General features: G+C 43.3%; 1 protein-coding gene across 4 annotated transcripts in view; it reads left to right on the top strand.

Moving 5' to 3' along the window:
• Positions 1–20658, top strand: part of CCDC6 (coiled-coil domain containing 6) — an 83693-nt gene that overhangs the window by 29044 nt on the left and 33991 nt on the right. For all 4 annotated transcript variants that reach the window (XM_065553393.1, XM_024101165.3, XM_005307466.5 and 1 more), the window contains exon 2: positions 6937–7086. In XM_065553393.1, the coding sequence (XP_065409465.1) occupies positions 6937–7086 (150 nt within the window). The remainder of the gene's footprint in view (positions 1–6936; positions 7087–20658) is intronic.

The raw sequence follows: 20658 nt of genomic DNA, 5'->3' as shown, positions 1-20658 counted from the left end.
AAAAAAAAAATCTCACAGCCTAAGGGCTCCTGCTTGATGAAGAGGAGGAGTCAGGGCAGGCACACCGTCATCCTAGATCTCCTACAAATGAGAGCCATTGAAGCTGTCCCTCTTCAGAGGAAACAAGGTCTTATTCTGTATTGTTCAGATGCTCGGGAGGGAGGGGGAGGAAGTGAAGTGACAGAAGGCTACAAAGTACACTCAGCATCAAATATCTCAACAGATCCATTACAAAAAAAAATTCATGATGGAGACCTTAAAATGCACACTAGCTTCCATCAGCAGAGGGGACTGCATGCCATAATGGATGTGAAGAGTGCCTATCTCAAGACAGTGCCTCAGGCCTTGGCTACACTTGCAGATATACAGCGCTGTGAGTTAAACCTGACTTCGTGCAGCTGAGTAGGGAAAGCGCTGCAGTCTTTCCACACTGACTGCTGCCCAGCGCACTGTCGTGGCCACATTTGCGGCAATTGCAGCGCTATTGGGAGCGGTGCATTATGGGCAGCTATCCCACAGAGCACCTTTTCCCATTCTGGCGCCTTGGGTTCTGGGAAGGGGGCGTGGGTGCAGGGGATTCTGGGTCCTGTCCCAATGCCCCGTGATGCATTGCTTCGCATCCCAGAAATCCCTTTGTTTCCGTCCACCTTTGGCGCCATCTTTCAACGGTTTCTGTGCAACACGATCTGTCTGCGGGAAATGGAGTCCGAACTGCTGAGGCGTATGCTGACGAGTCTAGCCAGCACGTCATGTTTGGCTGTCGAACTATTCCTTAAGATCCAAAGTGACAGTGAGAGTGAGGGTGAGGAGTCCGACGATGCTATCGAGCCGCGTAACGCGTACAACATGAAATTGCTTGTGGCATTCATGGACATGCTCAGCACCGTGGAACGTCGCTTTTGGGCTCGGGAAACAAGCACCGAGTGGAAACAAGCACATCATCATGGAAGTCTGGGATGACGAGCAGTGGCTGCAGAACTTTCGGATGAGAAAAGCCACTTTCATGGGACTGAGGAGCTCGCCCCCACCCTGCGGCGCAAGGACACGAGGTTGAGAGCTGCCCTGCCAGTGGAGAAGCAGGTGGCTATTGCAAACTGGAAGCTGGCAACTCCGGACAGCTACCGGTCGGTCGCAAACCAGTTTGGAGTGGGAAAGTCGACTGTTGGAATTGTGTTGATGCAAGTTTGCAAGGCCATTAATCGCATCCTACTCAGAAGAACCGTGACTCTGGGTAACGTGCAGGAAATAGTGGATGGCTTTGCACAAATGGGGTTCCCCAACTGTGGTTGGGCGATAGATGGGACGCACATTCCTATTCTGGCACCACCTCACCTAGGATCTGAGTATGTTAATTGGAAGGGGTATTTATCTATGGTTCTCCAAGCGCTTGTGGATCACCGTGGGTGTTTCATTGACATTAACACAGGCTGGCCCGGAAAGGTGCATGACGCACGCATCTTTTGGAACACTTGGCTGTTCAGGAAGATGCAGGCCGGGACTTTTTTCCCAGAGCGGAAGATCATGGTAGGGGAAGTTGAAATGCCCATTGTGATCCTTGCGGATCCCGCTTACCTGTTAATGCCGTGGCTCATGAAACCCTACACAGAGAGCCTTGATAGCAGCAAGGAACGGTTCAACTACAGGCTGAGCCGGTGCTGAATGACTGTGGAGTGTGCCTTTGGCCATTTAAAGGGCCGCTGGCGATCTCTGTATGGGAATCTGGACTTGGCCGAAAACAGCATCCCCGCGGTTATATCCGCGTTCTGTGCCCTCTATAATATTTGTGAAGGGAAGGGTGAAAGCTTCACTCAGGCATGGACCTCTGAGGTTCAACACCTGGAGGCTGAATTTGCACAGCCAGAGAGCAGGGTTATTACAGGGGCCCAGCGCGGGGCTGCAAGGATTAGGGATGCCTTGAGGGAGCAATTTGAGGCTAAAAACCAGCAGTGATATCTGGTGCCCTGCATGGGAGTGAAGTGCAGTAGTTCCAATCTTTAGGAATCAGTGTCTGCTTAGCAGACTTGCAGTGCCTGTTTATTTCCTGGGCTAAGGAGTCTTTTACTTTATGCAAGAATGTTTTCAAAGCCAAAGAATCCATTTATTGAAAAGAAACAAGGGGGTGGAGTGGGGAACAGTACAATCACAGATTCGCGTATGTCCTGTCTGGTGTGCTGTGCAGTGAGTGCTGCACTTCAGGATAGCTATACTGCATGGTGATGGGGGTTGAGTGCAGAGGGTAAGGGTTGTGGTTTTCAGGGCTGGGTGGTGAAGCTACTGGTGTTGGAGGCAGCGGGTGGCGTGAAGAACACGGAAGTTGGGGAAAATGGGTTGGAGGTGACAGTGGGGCACAACGGAAAGAGTTTTGGGACAAGGGCTGTAGGGTGGGGTGGCGTTTGCGTTTGCGGTTATGTTCCTTTTTCTGCATGGCTACCAGCTCTTGGATAGCGTCTGCTTGGCGCTCCAGGATGCTTATGAGCCTATCAGTGCTTTGCTGCCGGTGTGCGGTGCTTTGCCGCCGGTGCGCTGCGTTTTCCTGGCGGATCCTGCTTTCTCTCTCCCTCCAGTCCTGTGCTTTCTCATTCTCTTTAATAGATTGCCGTATCACTCCTTGCAGCATGTCATCTTTGTTTTTTCGCAGTCTCTTCCTGAGTGTTTGCAGTCTCTGAGCAGGTGATAAGAGGGATGGCTGAGGTCTCAAGGTTGATGCAGCTGTATAGGCAAAATGCAACATTTAACAGAGGCAGCGTTGTTTATACCAGACAGAGTAATGATTCCCCCCGCACTTAAGGAGTAGAAAACACACAGGGTCTACACAATAGCATAATTTTCCCGTCCGAAACAGAGCGCACACATCCCACGGGAGCCTCAAAATGGTGAGTAAGGGGGACTGATCGTTTCAGGGCTGCACTGCCCTCTGGGTTTCTGTGCCTTGGGGAGAGCCAACAGCTTCAGGGGGCACCTACACTGAATACTGTCCCAACATTTTCCACAGGAGTTCGTCCTGGATGATATCTCGCTGCTGAGGGTGACCTGGGAAGCAAGGGAACGTCTTCTACTGCAATGCGGCTTCCGCCCTGGCCCATATGCAGCTTGCCTGTGTGCAGCAGTGGTCCCCTCCCTGCCCCCACCCCTCGTGGCACAGTGGCGCGGACACGTTAGCCTGGCTGGGACAAGGACCACAGTGGCTCTCCCAATAAACCTGCGCAAGCGCATTGCACATGTTCTGGATGAGACATTCGAGGAGATTACCTAGGCCGATTACCGCGATGTGATAAACCACATCAATGCACTATTCCACATCTAGGTATGCATGCCTAACCCTCCTCTCCGAAAGAGCCCGCACCGAAAAAATTCCTTCCCGAAAAAAAAAAACGCTTACTGGGAACCTGCTCTTCTGTTTGTCCTCCACCAAGTACTGGCCGCTGCGACTGGCTACCATCCCTTCCTCCTGGCTCGAGAAGAGCTCCTGGCTTCATGGCTCCCGGGATTCCGGGGTGTCTCCATCCGGCCCGTTTTCCTCCTCCTCCCCTCCCCTCCCCCCCACCCCCACCGGCTCTGAAGTGTCCATGGTGGTGCTCGGAGTGGAGGTGGGGTTAACCCCAAGTATCGCATCCAGCTCTTTGTAGAATCGGCAGGTCGCGGGGGGGAGCACCCGAGTGGCCGTTTGCGTCGCGGGCTTTGCGGTAGGCACTCCGCAGCTCCTTCACTTTAATCCTGCACTGCAGGGCAACCCGATCATGGCCCCTTTCCTTCATGTCCTTTGATACCTTCCCAAAGGTATTGTAATTCCTATGGCTGGAGCGCAGCTGGGACTGTACAGCTTCCTCCCCCCAAACACTGATGAGGTCCAGCAACTCGCCATTGCTCCATGCTGGGGCTCGCTTGGCGCGTGGAGGCATGGTCATCTGGAAAGATTCGCTGATAGCACTCCACGCCACGCCGGGCTGAGCAAACAGGAAGGGGATTTTTAAAATTCCCAGGGAATGTAAAGGATCGGTCACATGGTTAGTTACCTGAGGCCAGGGCAGTAGAGTTTGAACTGATGACCAGAGTGGCTAGAACAGGCATTGTGGGATACTGCCGAGTAATTCTGGAGGCCATTCACAGCGCATTGGGCGGCCACACTGGCGCTGCAGCGGCAGTGCAATACTCGCTGTTCCTCTCGGAGAGGTGGAGTACATGCAGCGCTGCAACCACAGAGATACAGCGCTGCAAATGCCTTGCCAGTGTGGACGGGGAGTGAGTTACAGCACTGGGGGGCGGCTTTATAGCACTGTAACTCGCAAGTGTAGCCAAGGTCTCAGATGTTTCCTAAGCTTTGCTCTCAACACTTTTACCAATGCAGGTCCTAACCCTTTGGTTTAGCAACAGCTCTGCTAGTGCTTACAAAAGTGAAAGTAGTGTTAATATCAGCTCTTAGGCAAGTCTACCTCTTCTTGGGGGACCTCCTTATCCAAGCCTCATCCAGAGTCAGTCATGGACTGTACCACCAAAACAATAAGGATGAAGCAGAGCCACAGTTTTGTGAAAGTCAGTTAATAGTCTAGCATATTTCAAGTCTCTGTGTGGGAAGAGTCACTGTCCTCTATAAAGTTGCTTATTGTGGGAAAGGCAGGAGAAGCAAAGAAATTATATCCAAACCGTCAACCTCTCAGAGAGCTCAGGACACTTTGGTATGATCTCAAGGCTCTGCTTCCATATCTGGATTTACCTCATGTGTTTAGCAAGACAGAATGCATGGGGTTAGAAAGTATGGCAGCGGGGGGCTGGCATCCTTTCGTAGCACGTTCTAGTAACAATACCGTATTTACCTGTTTTCATAGTTGGCATGTGTTAAACTCAAATTCTCAAGTAACATAGATCTGCATTCCTTGTGTTAAGATTAACTATTATATCCGTTAAACTTTTACTGTTAGTACTTAAGTGTGTCAGTCACTTAATTATCTGGTCTCTTATTCAGAACAAAGTACTAAGTTTTGTTTAATTTTAGACCTTTTAAAGGCAGACAGTATAGGATGGCCTTTTTAATGTCTTTTCAGCATTGAAAAGCAAACACCAACAGTAATGATGTGTGTTACTGGCAGTGAAGGGAATGGGTTTAAGAACTAGTTTGTGCTGTGAAGGACTCAACGCCAATAGTCCTGTGAAGGACTCTAATCGTTTGACTTTAATGTATGTATTTGTTCTCTATCCTGAACTTCATTGTGTCCCGGTTATAGATTTGAGGTTGTGAATACCTGCCTATTTTTTAAAGCTTCTTTTGACATTTGTTGTTGTTGTTATTATTTTATTCCAATATCAGGTCTCTCATGTTAGACATCTTCTGGATGAAAGCTAACAATTTAATGTAGCATTTGTCCAAGAGCTTGCTGACCTTTATACGTGGGGTTTGTAATTTCCTGATGTGACACTCAGACACATCCTTACATTATTACTAATGATAGGGGCACCGGACCTTGTTTGAATATAGCACATCTGTGACACTGCAGATGAAACCTGAGTATTTCAATTGCACAAGGCTGCTTTGCCAGGGTGTTATGTTTTCTATGGTGAGAGTCCTGTGCATTTGAAAGAAGTTTGAGGATTCTCTGAACAAATTTCCTTGCAGATTGTAACTATAGCAGCTGTTTCCTAATAAAATAGTTGCTTTGGGGAATATGGCTTTCCTTCAAATAGGAATGACATATTATTGTATTAAGTGTTCTGAAAAACTTTCTGTTGCAAGTTTACTGAACTTACAATGTATGTTGTGTACTGTTAGGTTTTGCCTGAAGGATTTTTGTTACAGAGGTGCAGTTAAGTTTTAGACTAACACCCTGTTATAATTCTGGTTTTTGGATTTTTAACCATCTCTTTTCACCCCTGCCAAACGGAAACTGATCTGCCTAAATCTTTACATGCTGCATGTTAGTCCAGGGTAGATTTGTTTGTTTGTTTATAAGTTTGGGGCAAAATGGACAAGGATATTAGAGTTCAAAAAAATAGGGTTTTAAACTTTTTCATAACTTTTTAACACTGTATTGACTCATTTCCTAAAAAAATGGTTGGCTTGTAATTCTTAATTTGTTTTATTCTGTTGGTTTTAGTTAGGCGTGATCTATTTTTGGAGGCGTGAGCTTTGCTGTTGCATTATTTAGCTATGAGCTTGAGTTTGCATCTGTGTAATAGTCTGTGTGGCCTATGTGGGCTTCGAAAGTATGCATCAAGCAGGTTGTAATGTTTCTGCAGAACTTCTGAGATACGAAAAGAGTTAGGAGGATCTAAACTCTGCAGGAAGGACCCAGAAGATGGAGGGGTTGGAGGGGCTGATCTCCTATGGAACAGTACCTAACCTCCAAGGAGAGACTGAGTGTGAATGCTGCTTCATTTTCCTTCTGATAAATTTAAGGATGCTCTCCTGGAGAGAGAGTTCCTTGAATGGAGAAATAAGTGGCAGTCAACCTCTGTCCTCTGGAACTCTATGGAGAAGGGAGTACTGCTGGATGATTTGATGAATTTAAAAAAAAAAAACACCTTGTCTGTAGTAAAGGTTGAAAAAGTCTATCTGTGAAGGAGAAAAGCTGAAAGGTTGGGGTGATAGTCACCCCCAACCAATAGTGTGTGTGTGGGGAGAGAGGTGTCTTTTTTTCCCTTTTTTTTAAAGTTTAATTGTTGCCAGTTGTAGGATGGACATTTCTTAATGTGATCCAAGAAAAAAATGCTCGGATCCAAACTTGATACAAAAGAAACAAAGAAAGGAACATATGGTGCTATGCAGGCAGAGTTTCAATTAAAGTAATGGGGTTTACTTAGCTGTATATAGTACTTTTGAGGTCCAGGTGACAGATGAAAAGGATTACCGTATTTATTTTTTTTACAGTACTCTAAGAGCAAAGAGAAATAGTTGTAGCTTTCAATATGGAAACTTCCAATTTTTTGCAATGTCTCTTTTCACAGCAAGCAAGGGCAGAACAGGAAGAGGAGTTCATCAGTAATACTCTATTTAAGAAGATTCAAGCTTTGCAGAAGGAGAAAGAGACACTTGCAGTAAACTATGAAAAGGAAGAAGAATTTCTCACTAATGAACTCTCAAGAAAACTGATGCAGGTAATTGGTTTCTCAGCTTGTATTCCTCCTCACAGACCCAAAGAACAAGCTTAAAGAGGCGAGTTTAAACTTTGTTCTTGTTACCATATTTTCAGTAAAAGGGATGTGGTTAGCTTACCTATAGCTCAAAACTAACGCTTTGTAGAGGGGGAAAAAAAAATCTCCTTTCTTTTTTTAAAATCTCAATAGAAAGGTGTTTAAAAAAAAAAAAAAATTTGAAACTCAGGTTTTGTAGACTGAGAACTTGATTGAAAGTGAAGCAATTATGTTGATTTTCATTCTCCGTACTGAGATAGAAAAGTAAATTGGATTTTAAAAATTCTTTGAGTTCTAATACTCTAAGCTTTTGTTATTAAGACAAGTGAAGAATCTTATTTACAGTATTTGATTTTAAATTAACTGTGCATATGTGACCCAGATAGAGTGCTTATGTTAAGATGGGTAGCAGCACTTGAAACTTGGCCAGGAAATGTTATCCACATTTTTTTAAATATGTTAGTTTGATATTTTTAGTAATTTATGGCCTCTTCTGCTATTAACACGTATAACATGTACTTTACTAGTATTTCATTAACGCAACTTTAAATGAAGTTTAATAGTGTATTATTAAAAAAACTTATTTCTGCATATTCTAAGCATTTTTAACATTCTATAACTGTAACCTTAAGGCATATTTAATTCTATAGGATAGTGAGGAATATATTGTTGTAAACTATACTATGGCTAATCTCCTCTGGCACCTTCGGTATTGAGAGATGGGATAATTAATGGGTGACTGCCACTTATTGGTTGTACCTTACCTCATTGATTAACATAAATGTCAGGAATTAAGGTTCTCTGTTTTGTGGTCATACTATTTCCTCCCACTGTTTTATACTAATTTAGTCTAATTCACAAATATAAACTTTCAGAATTATCGTTTTCTATGAACAATATAGTAGCATTTTTAGTGGGAATGGAAGGAGGGGTATTAAGTAGTCTCTTCTTGTCAGAGTAATATGTAGTTTTCCTTATAGTAAAACACACTGGAACATCTTTAGTGCAGTAGCTCTGGAAAACAGCATGATGGGCTAGTGCATTTATTTCACTCAATAGAGTACTTAAATTTCTAATATAAAACTGAGATGCCTTGAACCAAACCCACTACCATCTGCAGCAAAATAAAACCTCATACAAAATAGCTTAAGTGAAAAATGCAACTTGATTTAATTGGCTGAAGTGGCTTCAAATCCATGTAATCTCTTAATGCACATGGACTCCATAATTTCCTTAGCAACCAAATTTCTGCACCAAATGTAATTTATATCTCTATTTTATTTGTAAGTAAAAATTTTGTCTTTCTGTTTCTTAGAGTTCAGGTGCTCTATCGGTATTCCAGTCCCTCTGTCAGGAAGGACAGGGACTGTTTTAAAAGTGTATGTGTTATATAGATTTACCGATTGTGACATTGGGTGCATATTACAGAAATTAAAATAAACTTCCTGTCTACAACTGTCAGAAACTGAACATATTTACATGCTCCAGAAAGTCAGAAGAGTTAACTAAATATAGTCAGTGTTCTAGCAAACCATGATTTGGTAATATACTACAAAAAGAGCAGTCATGCACCTTCAGTTTCTTTCATCTGGGAGTCCTGAAAGACACTGGAATGGGGGAAAAGATTCTGTCCCAAAGAGAAGTTTAGCAAAATCGGGAACTTAATTCAAAAGGAGCAAGTCGTTAAAGACATACCCTCATTATTTTTAGTCAGTTTCCTTGGGACGGACTGATCTCCTGCAGATATTGAAAAACATGTTGGGCATCTGAGTCAGAGGACTAACAGACTACCCAGAGATTCAAAGAAACTGCTCCACTGCCTTGCCTGTTACTCATAGCTTTGACTAGCAGCATCAGAGGGAAAACAATATTTTTGTCCATTTTCTTCTGCTACTGCTTAGCAAAAGGAAGAGTAGGAGCAGCTCAAATCGCTAGCAGAGTCAGTAGAACAAAACTGCAATGACTAACCTTTCAAAGGTGAACCAAATGTAAACTTCACAACCTAAGCTAGAATGCTTAGGACTGAGTTCTCTTGTTTCTTTGTGCTGCTCTGGTGACTAGTGGAACTGGAAACTGGCCAAACCTTGGCTAGGGATTCCCCCAGTAGGTCAGTCATAAGAGGGAATAGAGCTGATGTAGACCGTGCCTACACTGCCTTTCTGCTAGCCAAAGTGTTGGGAATGTTCTCTGGCTGGAGCTCCCTGAAATCAAATGGTGGGCAATATTGTTTAAAAAAGCAAAACAAAAAACAAAATAAAAAAACCAACCTGACACCATGTGCCCCCTTTGGTAACTAATTTGGTTATTGAATTTAGGTCCCAAAGGGTAAAATTCTGACTACAATGTATTTACCAGTACTCAGCCTCAAGTCTGAATTTTAGTTTGCAGAGACCTCACTCCCCAACTCCCATTCAGTCCAATGAGATTAGTTTCACTCTAGTTTTTGACAATCTAGATTAATTCCTGATGGCCATAATGTCAGCTCAAAAGATTTTATAGCTTACTGTCTTATTCACTGAAAAATAGTACTGTAGTTTTCCAAAAAGATTAATGACTAGATAATACTTAGTCCTGCCATGAGTGCAGGAGACTGGACTAGATGACCTCTCGAGGTCCCTTCCAGCCCTATGATTCTATGTCCTAAAGCTCCCATGAATATTTCAGTCAAAGTCAGGGTGTTATCTTCCACTTCCACTAGCACCAACTCAATTGACCTGAAAGAGAGAATTTATTCTATCCTTGATGTTGATGGTGATAAAATTGTGCCTATGAAGAACAAATACCACCAGATGTCCCATTTATTGTTTCTGGCCAACCAACCACAATGTAAAGAGGAAAAAATAATCTTTTTCGTGGTATAGTGCAAGACGTAGATCTAGCTGTATCACAAAAAACTTACCTAGCCATAAGTATCGTGGTACATAATTCTGGATGCACTGCATTCTTCATGCTGAAAAAGCACATGCTTCAGTAGAGGAAGTATGTGAAGCACTTGTTTGTTCTTCCCTCCCTACTTTCACAAAGGATTGTGTTTTTGTACTTTTTGTTCTCCCACAATACTTCTTGGAAACTTTTTTGCTGTTTTAAAGCACTAATGCTTAACCTAAACAAAAAAAACAAAATAAACAAACAAACAAAAAAAACCTTTATTTGTATGTCTAGTTGTACGTCTAGTATAAACCTATCCACCAGAACAGGTCATGGCTTGATTATATCCTCGATGTACTACTAAACTACCAGACATACCCTGGAATGAGCAAACAAAGGTGCAGGAACACATTTCCCCAACCACCAGTAATATGCTGATCAGTGTGTAAGGCACAACATGAAACTGGTCCCTGTCCTGAAGAGCTTACACTACAGAATTATAAATTTCTCCTCTTTGAAATATCTTGCCCTGCCCTTTTTCTATGGTGATCTTGGACTTAGGCAGTTGGTACTAAAATATACACTAATTGTATATAATTTTCTTAGGTAGTTATGAATTCAGGTTAATTTTAAAGTTGATGAGGTTTGCAGATCATTATTTGGCTGAAAGCATGTCAGTTACTGATGGCTCTGATCTACCTCTATTTTTGAAAGGGGATGTTTCCGTTCATATGTATAAATGGCTGTTTCTGAGAAGAGAATATGGTACAGTAAAGCAAATACTCCATTTAATAGAATAAATGGGAATAGAAGTGCATATCTGTAATATGATCAAGTGAACACTTTTATAGCAGCTTAACATTTGCAATTCTTGCTTCTTCAAGTGATGGTCCCTATGGGTATACCACATGTGGGATAGGCATGCACGCCATCTGCCTGTGTTTGGAATTTTTTGTAAGCAGTGTCTGTTATCCCACACGTGCACCGAAGCAAACCAAAGGCATAAAAGTTTTCTCTCCAGTTCCTTCATGCTACCACATGGTCTGAGTTGGAATCTCCTAGAACATCTCGGAGAACATATTTGCTCCCCCCATCAGTATTCATCCCTCCTGTTGACAGTCTCTATTCCGGGATGGCTGACGCTAACCTGGTGTGGCAGAGTTGTTCTTCCATCCCACCTGCCAACCTTGGGGCACAATCATCGGTACCGTCAGTTCCACTGGAGATAAGGGATCCGGCTTTCTTTTCAGATGAGTCTGAGGCTCCCCAGGAGCCTTTGCAGCATTGGACAGAGGTGGCACGGGACAGGAGATCAGAGTTCCAGCCTCCAACCAAATACAGTTGGTCAAAAGATGGGTGGTACCCTTTGCCACGGGATCCTCCTCCACCAATTGATTCATCCTACTGGCAATATTGAGGACCATGGAAGCCCAACCCTAGACACCCAGGATCAGTGTAGGAGTCCTGTTTGACATTGCCCAGGCACTCACAACTGGACCTGTTGAAATATTCAGAAGGGGAAGGTAAGCTGGATCCATGAGTGATCTCATCATCTTCACTGGATGAGGTGGTTACCCCGTCTTCTCCATCTCCACCAGACGACTTTAAACAATATCAAGAGTTCATGCAATGGGTGGCTGCAGAGCTACAGCTTCAGCTTGAGGAAGTCCAGGAGCCTAAGCACAGTTTACTAGACATTCTGCAGCCTTCCAGTCCCAGTTGAGTGGCCCTCCCCATCAACAAAGCCATCATGGATCCAGCAAAGATGGCTTGGCATGCTTATTCTTGTGCTCCCGCCCCTAAGAGGGCTGAGACACGCTATTTTGTTCCATCCACATTCTGTTCCCACTGCCTAACTCTTTGGTGGTGCAAGCAACAACACCCAAAGGCTACTCTCTCTGATAAGGGACAGAAGCAACTTGACCTTTTCAGAAGAAAGGTCTTTTCTTCCCCTGCCTCCAGTTCAGAATCTCAAATTATCAGGCCCTCTTGACCAAATATGTTGATACTAGTTATAATACATTTTTTTAATGTGAGGCTAGAGCCCAGTTTGAGGCCTTAGTGGAGAGGGCAGATTGGTGGTCAAAACTTCCTTCCCAGCTGTGGTGACTGTGGTAGATAAGGCACGTGGCAAGGAGGATGGCTATAGTCATTGTTATAAGGAGAGACTCGTGGTCACAATCCTCAGGTTTTCCTAGCAAGGTGCGGGAGTACCATCCAAGATCTGCCCTTTGATACTGTTAACCTATTCCATAAGAAGGCAGGTGAGTCTCTGCACTCCCTCAGAGTCTCAAGTCCAACGCTTAGCTCGCTAAGTATTTATACTTCTCCTAAGAGAAAACACCGTAGATGGGGTAAAGGGCCCTCCTTAGCAATTTTACCACCACCATCCTCAGGAGTCACCATGCAAGAGACTGAGGGCTTATAGACATAGGAACCCAACCTCTGCAACATCCACCTGCACGTCATACTCTAACTCTCAGATGAAGAGTTTCTTTTTATGGGACTGTTGAGACCTGTATCCTTTTATTAATGTCCCTTTATTCCCCTCCTCTGACATTGGGAGCCCCCCTTACCCTATTTGCCAAAAACTGGAGGGTCCTAACTACAGACAAATGAGTATTGGAGATTATTCATGGCAGTTATCTGAATGAGTTTCTGGTACCTCCTCTCCACAAATCCCCCCTTTCCCAGTTGCTTTTCAGGGACCACTTTCATGAGGAGATTCTACAAGATCTCCTAAGGTAAGCCATAGAGAAGGTTCTATCTCAACATCAAGTGAAGAGATTCTGTTCCCCTTACTTCTTGATTCCCAAAGAAGAATGGGAAATGGAAGCCAGTTCTTGATCTGAGACAGCTGAACAGCTTCATTCAAAAAGTAAAATTCCACATGATATCCTTGGTATTAATAATTCCCCCGTTAGAAGAAGACATATGATTCATGGCTCTCAGTATGAAAGATGCATATTTTAACAGATATCCACCGAGCCCACAGCAGCTTCCTTAGGTTCCTCTTTGATTACGAGTGTTACCAATTCAGAGTCCTTTCTTTTGGCCTAGCTATAGCACCCAGGGTCTTTATGAAGGTTTTTTCAGTAGTGGCAGCTTGGATGAGAAGACAGGGATTTAGTCTTCCTTTATCTCAGCGACTGGCTTCTGACGGGCAGTTCCTACAAGGAAGTCCAGTGAGCAACCAGTGCCTTGCTCAGCTTTCTGCCTTCCGTGGATGGCTGCATCATTCATGAAAAGTCCACATTGCTTCCCACAAGATTCCTAAATTTTATAGTTGTGACAGTGGACTCAACTATAGCAAGAGTGTATCTACCTCTAAAGAGATTTCAGGCCATGAGTGTTCTCATATATCAGGTCAATATAGGACCCTGGTCATCAATCAGAACTTGCCTTTTCCTTGGCCACATGGCCTCATGCACATTGTGCCGTTTCCCAGACTTCATCTTTACAGCCTATAAGCCTGGTGTCTCGCTGTTTTGTTGCCATTCTCTGAAAGGGCAACAGTTCTGCCCAAAGTTTAACTCTCTCATTTGCTGGACAAAATGAGAGAAGGTTGGTGTGGGGATCCCTTTCCTCACACCAACTCCTGAAGCAAGCCTGGTTACTGACACCTCCCTCTTGGGTTGGGGTGTTCATATGGGTGATCATATGGCACAAGGCATCTGGACCCTATGCGAGTCTGGTATACATATCAATTCACTAGAACTCCCTGTGGTTCATCATGCCTGCAACACCTCCCTCCCCCCATTCATCTGATCCAGACATGTCCAAATAATGTAAGATCTCATGACAATGATATTTTATATGAACAAGCAGGGGGGAAGTGAGATCTCTCCCTCTTGTGCATAGAGGCAGTCACCTCCTGGGACTGATGCATCAGCCATTGCATAACTATGAGCAGTATGTTTAGCAGGACTCCCTAGCTGACAAAACTCCTTAGCCGACTGCCCAAGCAGAACTTTTTTTGCACAGTTTGGTTCTCCATGACATCTTGACCAAATGGGGAACAACAGCCTGGGACCTTTTCAAATTGTGGGAGAACAGGAAACTTCCTTGGTACTGCTCCAGAGCAGTCCTGTTAAGGGCTTTATGGGAGATGCCCTGTCACTGTCATGGAATGGTTGCCTGTTATATGCCTTTTCTCCCATCCCGTTGATGCCACAAGTTCTGCAGAAGATCCACCAAGAAAGAACTCGAATAATCCTGATTGCACCCAACTGGCAGAGACAATTCTGGTTTATGGATCGGCTGATGCTCTCAGTTCACCTACCCATGAACATCCTCACATTACTGGAGCTTCTAATACAGCACAAGCGTGGGTTCAAGCACCACAATCTGGGACTGCTTCAACTCAGAGCCTGGTATTTGAATGGGCATCAGAAGTAGAGTGCTCACATTCTGAAAGGGTACAATCCATCCATAACCAAAGCAGAAAATACTACGACAAGCAGTTAGCAAAATGGAAGTGTTTCTCCTCTTGGGCTCACCAGTGTGAGTTGTCTCTAGAATCATCCAGGATCCCTGCTATCTTAAAGTATGTACTTACCCTTAAGTCTCTGGGTCTCGCACTCCATTTTCTGTGACTTCATTTAGCACCGATCAGTGCTTTCTATCCTCCGGTGAATAACAGTATAATATTCACTCATCCTGTCACAACTAGATTTCTGAAGGGGATTCTCAGTCCTTTCCACCAATGGGGAAGTTTGAATCTCAGTTGTTACCTCAGTTTTTGTTTTATTGTCACTTACCTTTGAACATCTGGCCACATGCTCTGTGGCCCATCTGTCCATGATGGTGGCCTTTCTGGTAGCCATAATATCAGCCAGAAGAGTTAGTGAGGTCGGAGCACTCATGGCAGACCCAACATATACTGCCTTCTGTAAAGAAAAAGTCCCATTACAGACTCTTCCCGACTTACGCAATCGTTCCGTTCCGGAAAGCTTTGCATAACCCGAATTTTACGTAAGTCGGAAATTTACATTGTGCAAGCATAAAAAACAAATAATTTCAACAAAAATATTGCATTTACCTTAATCCTATTGTTATCCTGGCACACTGAAGGCTGTATTTTGGTGGTGGATGACAATGGGCTTAATTTGTAAATGAAGGAGAGGAGGAGACAGGCATTACATCGTTGGGATCGTCAGAGGAGGCTTTGGAGGTGGAAGGCTGTGGAGATGTGGACGTTGCAGACCTTTCAACCTTCCTTACAAACTTATTGAGAGATGACTGGATAGTGATCTTTTTCTTCTCTTCATATATCTGTCTATAACAGGCTAGCGTTTCGTCAATGCCTCTGTTCACTTTCAAGAATTGTGATTTTAAAGGAGCAGAGCCTTTCACATGCTCTTTTATGCGTGCACTATCATTCAAAATACTTTTCACTGTTGAGGTAGCCAAATCGAGTTCACGAGTAAATGAGACAGGCTTTGTCCACTTTCATACTTTTTCACTATTTTCATTTTCTGTTCTAAATCAATCTTCTTTCGCTTACAAACTGGTCCTGCACTCTTGCTATCACTTGGTCACTTTCCAGGCATGATTTGAATGAAATAATAGGGTGAAATAACAGAAATACAGTATCACTGAAATAACACGAGACTGAGAGGCTGTGAGAGCACAAAGCCTTCCCTTGTAGGAGATGCTACTGCTGTATTCCTCCACACACTGCACTACAGTACTTTGCGTTTCCGTACGCTATGCAATATTTTCCACAACTCAAAAATTTTATTTATGTCTTATGGAACTTTTTGCATAAGTCGGGTCTTGCATAACCTGGGGCGTGTCCGTACAAACCTATCTTAGATTTGTTTCTAAAGTAGTTTCCTAGTTTTATAGGAGTCAGAAAATCCACATACCAGTATTTTTCCAAAACCCCACATGCTTCAGATGAAGAGAGATGGTTGCATTCTAAAGTCATCCAAAGGGCTTTGGCTTTTTATCTGTAAAGAATGAAGGATGTAAGGAAGACTCTTTAACTATGTTTCCATAGCAGAGCAGTCTTGAGGGGTCAAGCTACATTGATGCAGAATGGATTTCAGGTTGTATTACCCTTTGTTACCAATTAGCTCATGTTCCCACTCTGGAGAAAGTGAGGGCTCATTCCACCAGCAGGCAAATTACTGCAGCTATATTGCTGAGGGACATAGCACTCCTAGTGATATGTAGCACAGTACTTGGAGCTCTTTGCATACCTTCTTGAGACATTACCCTCTGGTCTAGTCATCAACTGTGGATACAGCTCTGAGGACAGCAGTACTACAGTCAGCTATCACTTCTGCATCTGTGCACCCACCTCCTGTCTGATTATTGCTTGTGAATCTCCCACGTGTTGAATACACATAACGATAATCACTCAGAGGAACTGAGGTTACTTAGCTGTAACTGGAGGTTCTTCAAGATGTGTAGTCCTTATCTGTATTCCACTACCCATCCTCTGTCCCTTCAGCTGTGAATTGTTTGAACTGCACTAAGAATGGGAAACTGGAGAGACCTTTTATGCCCTCCGTTTGGAGTACAAGGAGAGCTACACGCATGTGTGGGCCAATGGACATTGCTTACAAAACATTCCAGATGCAGGAGCATGATGCGCATGTGTATCCCATGTGTGGAATGCAGATAGGGACCACACATCTTGAAGAACCTCCAGTTTATGGTAAGTAACTTCCATCTTTATTTGAATTGTGCAACCATAATGTTGCATTGTCATAGCCCAAGATTTTCAAAAATAGGAACCTACAGCATTCATAATTAGGTTCCTCAATGTCTGATATTCAAAAGTGGTGGGCAGCAAGCAACTCCCACTGAAGCCAACCTATTTTCCATATAAGAAAAACTAATACCAATCATGTTCACAAACAGTGAATTTTGTTTAGTTAATTTTGATAGGCAGGTTTCCAGCTGTCATTGACTTCATTGCCTATTACACTTAAAAATAGGACATGTTATTTTAAGCTACACTGCACCATCTCTGGATTGAGAGCATCTTTAAGTTTCCTACTACATGAAGTGTAGTAGGCTAGGCTTGTTGCAATCTCCAGAGCGAGGTAAGGGAGCAAAGGTCACGTGTAATTGTTCAGGGATACTGCACACGTGGCTGAGAGGTGTTGTCATGAGAAGATATATAAATAGGAAAAAAAGACGCTAAATAGTGAACTGGCATCTTTCCTCTTCCATATGGGGCTTCTGTGCTTCAGACAGAATCCTTCCTGTCTCAGACAATGATCCTATTTTGGATGGGACGTCCATTGGAGGCTGTCAGACTTCCAATTAAGTCCATAAAGAGAGTCTCCTCTCTCTGTTTGGGAATAAACACCTGAACTTGGGTGCCCATCCTAATCTGAAATGATAGGAGCTCTGATCGCAACATTGAGCTGACCTGGAGTTGAACTTTCTCAAATTAAAGCTAAGGTGTTCCCAAGCAGTTTTGGTTAATTGAGAAATATAAGATAAACTGATGTACGTGAAAGAATTTTAGATGTCACAGGGAGGCCTTGTGATATATTCTGCTAACCCAGGTAGAATTCTTGGCCTCTTATTTTTTCAAGCTATCAACATTCTGCTGCCAAGAAAAAATTGCCGCCACATTATGCAATTGCCGAACAGTTGGCAGAGTGATTTTTTTTTTTCATGTTACCTGAACTGTTGCATTGTTGAATCTTTGTTTTTCACATTGGAAGGGACTTACACACTGCATTGAGTGGCATCTGGAAAGAGCTCCTAGAATGTTTCTACTACGTTTTAAATGTGACAGTTGACTACCAAAGCACGAACTACGGCTCTCCCATTAGTAGTTTCATAAGAATTTCCCAGTTCAGCATGCTTATTCATTGCAGTTATAAAACACAATAAAATTGCATTAATTTTTCAACTGTTATAAAATTGATTTTGAAACATTTTTATTTCTTGCTCGCTTGATTGTAAATATATACACACTTGCACTTGTAATAAGAGAAGCAGATAATTTACCAAGGATGCCTATTCTTCTTAGACCATGCTTTCTGCTGTAGTATGGCATAGCACGGTTTGCTAATGTATGTTTTAAAATGGTTGATAGCCTTTAGTAAAACTTGTATGCTTATTTATTGGGCTTGTAGAAGCACTGTGTTCAATTAGCTTTATGCAACACAGCATTTGGTTCTGCTGGGCAAAATGCTGCATATGCACAATGAGATAAAATACCACCTCAGCAGACATCTTGGAATGAAGTACGGTATATACTCGTTCATAAGCTGAATTTTTTTTTTAGTAAAAAAGGAAAACATCAGAGAAGGGGTTCGGCTTGGGAAAGGTGGGACACAGCGCGCCCCCCCCCCCCCCCCCCCAGAGGGGGCAAGGAGAGGCAGCAGAGCTAGAAGGGAAGAGGCGGCCGCCCGGCCCAGCTACTGGAGCACGCTGTGGCCATGACACTTGACCCTGCCTGCCAGAGCAGGCTGCAGCCAGGCCAGAGACATCTTCCCTTGGCCCGCCACAGCTAAGGTGGGAAGGAATGGGATGGGGAGAGTGTGGGGGTCCTGGGCTAGGGATGAGGTCATGTGAGGGGTGGTCACACGGGTTACTCCCCTGACCCCCAGCTTCTCTCTCCTCCTCCCCCCCCGCCCCCCAAAATTCCCCACCAGTTGCTGTCCCAGCCCGTCAGGGTAAGCAGCTGGTGGGCCGGGACACTTTGTTTTCTTAGGTTTACCTCCATGCCTGTGGACGCTCGAGGTAAACAAACTGCCAAAGTTTGCTGATCCCTGAATTATAGGGTCAGCTTATGAATGGGTCATAAAAATTTTCCATTTTTACTTATGCATCTTGGGGGGGGTCGGCTTATAAACGAACTGACTTATGATCGAGTATATACGGGACATCCTTCATTATCTGAAAAAAGGATTTTAGTGACACAACCACCTCACTAATAACTATTTTTACAGCCCTTGTTTTAAATTAAATGTCTTGTATTTATGAATTTTATTTGATCGGGTTCTGCTGACAAGCTAAGTCTTTGAAAAGATTGGAAACATAGGATTCAGGAAAAAGAACAGGAGTACTTGTGGCACCTTAGAGACTAACAAATTTATTTCAGCATAAGCTTTCGTGGGCTGCAGCTCACTTCTTCAGATGGAACTCTATGCATCTGAAGAAGTGAGCTGCAGCCCATGAAATTTGTTAGTTTCTAAGGTGCCACAAGTACTCCTGTTTTTTTTGCGGATACAGACTAACATGGCTGCTACTTTGAAACCTGTCATAGGACTCTGTTAAAATTAACTACTCATTTGAGAATTATGATAATTCCATTAGATATGCTTGGAATAGGATTTGTTATTGCAAGTTTTTCCTTGCATTCACTTGTTACACCTTTTGAGATTTCATGGAATATATTTTGAAAATTTTGAAAATTAAGCTTGCATGTAACAGGTTTCCCAAAGGGATAATTTAGTTTTTTTTACTTACAAACTCATTTATCCTTTTGACTCTCTACATTTAAAAATTAGTGAGATTCTGCTTTGTCAGTATCCTTTACCAATATTGTACTATTTGCTAGTTGTTCTAAGTTTGGTGTATCTCACATGATGAGACTAAGGTTTACAATTTCAAAAGGGCTAACTTTAATAAATTAAGGGGACTAGTTAGGGAAGTGGATTGGACTAACATATTTAGGGATCTAAAGGCGGAAGGCGCCTGGGATTATTTCAAGTTGAAGTTGCAGGAGCTGTCGGAGGCCTGTATCCCAAGAAAGGGAAAACGGTTCGTAGGCAGGAGATTTAGACCGAGCTGGATGAGCAAGCGTCTCAGAGGGGTCATTAAGAAAAAACAGAAAGCGTACAGGGAGTGGAAGATGGGAGGGATCAGCAAAGAAACCTACCTTATTGAGGTCAGAGCATGTAGAGATGAAGTGAGAAAAGCCAAAAGTCGTGTAGAGTTGGACCTTGCAAGGGGAATTAAAACCAATAGTAAGAGCTTTTATAGCCATATAAATAGGAAGAAAACAAAGAAAGAAGAAGTGGGACCGCTTAAGACTGTAGATGGAGTGGAGATTAAGGATAATCTAGGCATGGCACAATATCTAAATGAATATTTTGCATCGGTATTTAATGAGGCTAATGAAAGGCTGAGGAATAGTGGAAGCGAGACGGATAGGAATAAAGGAGTGGGGGTTGACATTACCGTATCCGAGGTAGAAGCCAAACTCGAACAGCTTAACGGGACTAAATCGGGCGGACCGGATGATCTTCATCCGAGAATATTAAAGGAACTGGCGCGAGAAATTGCAAGCCCGTTAGCGATAATTTTTAATGAATCTGTAAACTCGGGGTGGTACCATTTGACTGGAGAATAGCTAATGTGGTTCCTATTTTCAAGAAGGGGGAAAAAAAGTGACCCGGATAACTACAGGCCTGTTAGTTTAACATCTGTAATATGCAAGGTCTTGGAAAAATGTTTGAAGGAGAAAGTAGTTAAGGACCTTGAGGTCAATGCCAATTGGGACAAATTACAACACGGTTTTACAAAAGGTAGATCGTGTCAAACCAACCTGATCTACTTCTTTGAGAAAGTGAGTTTTTTTAGATAAAGGAAATGTGGTGGATCTAATATACCTCGATTTCAGTAAAGCGTTTGATACGGTACCGCATGAGGAATTATTGGTTAAATTGGAAAAGATGGGGATCGATA

The sequence above is a fragment of the Chrysemys picta genome, chromosome 7 (genome assembly GCF_011386835.1).
Source record: "Chrysemys picta bellii isolate R12L10 chromosome 7, ASM1138683v2, whole genome shotgun sequence".
Classification (NCBI taxonomy): domain Eukaryota; kingdom Metazoa; phylum Chordata; order Testudines; family Emydidae; genus Chrysemys; species Chrysemys picta.
Note: the sequence above shows the minus strand (reverse complement) of the source record. Positions and strands in the feature narration are given on the sequence as shown.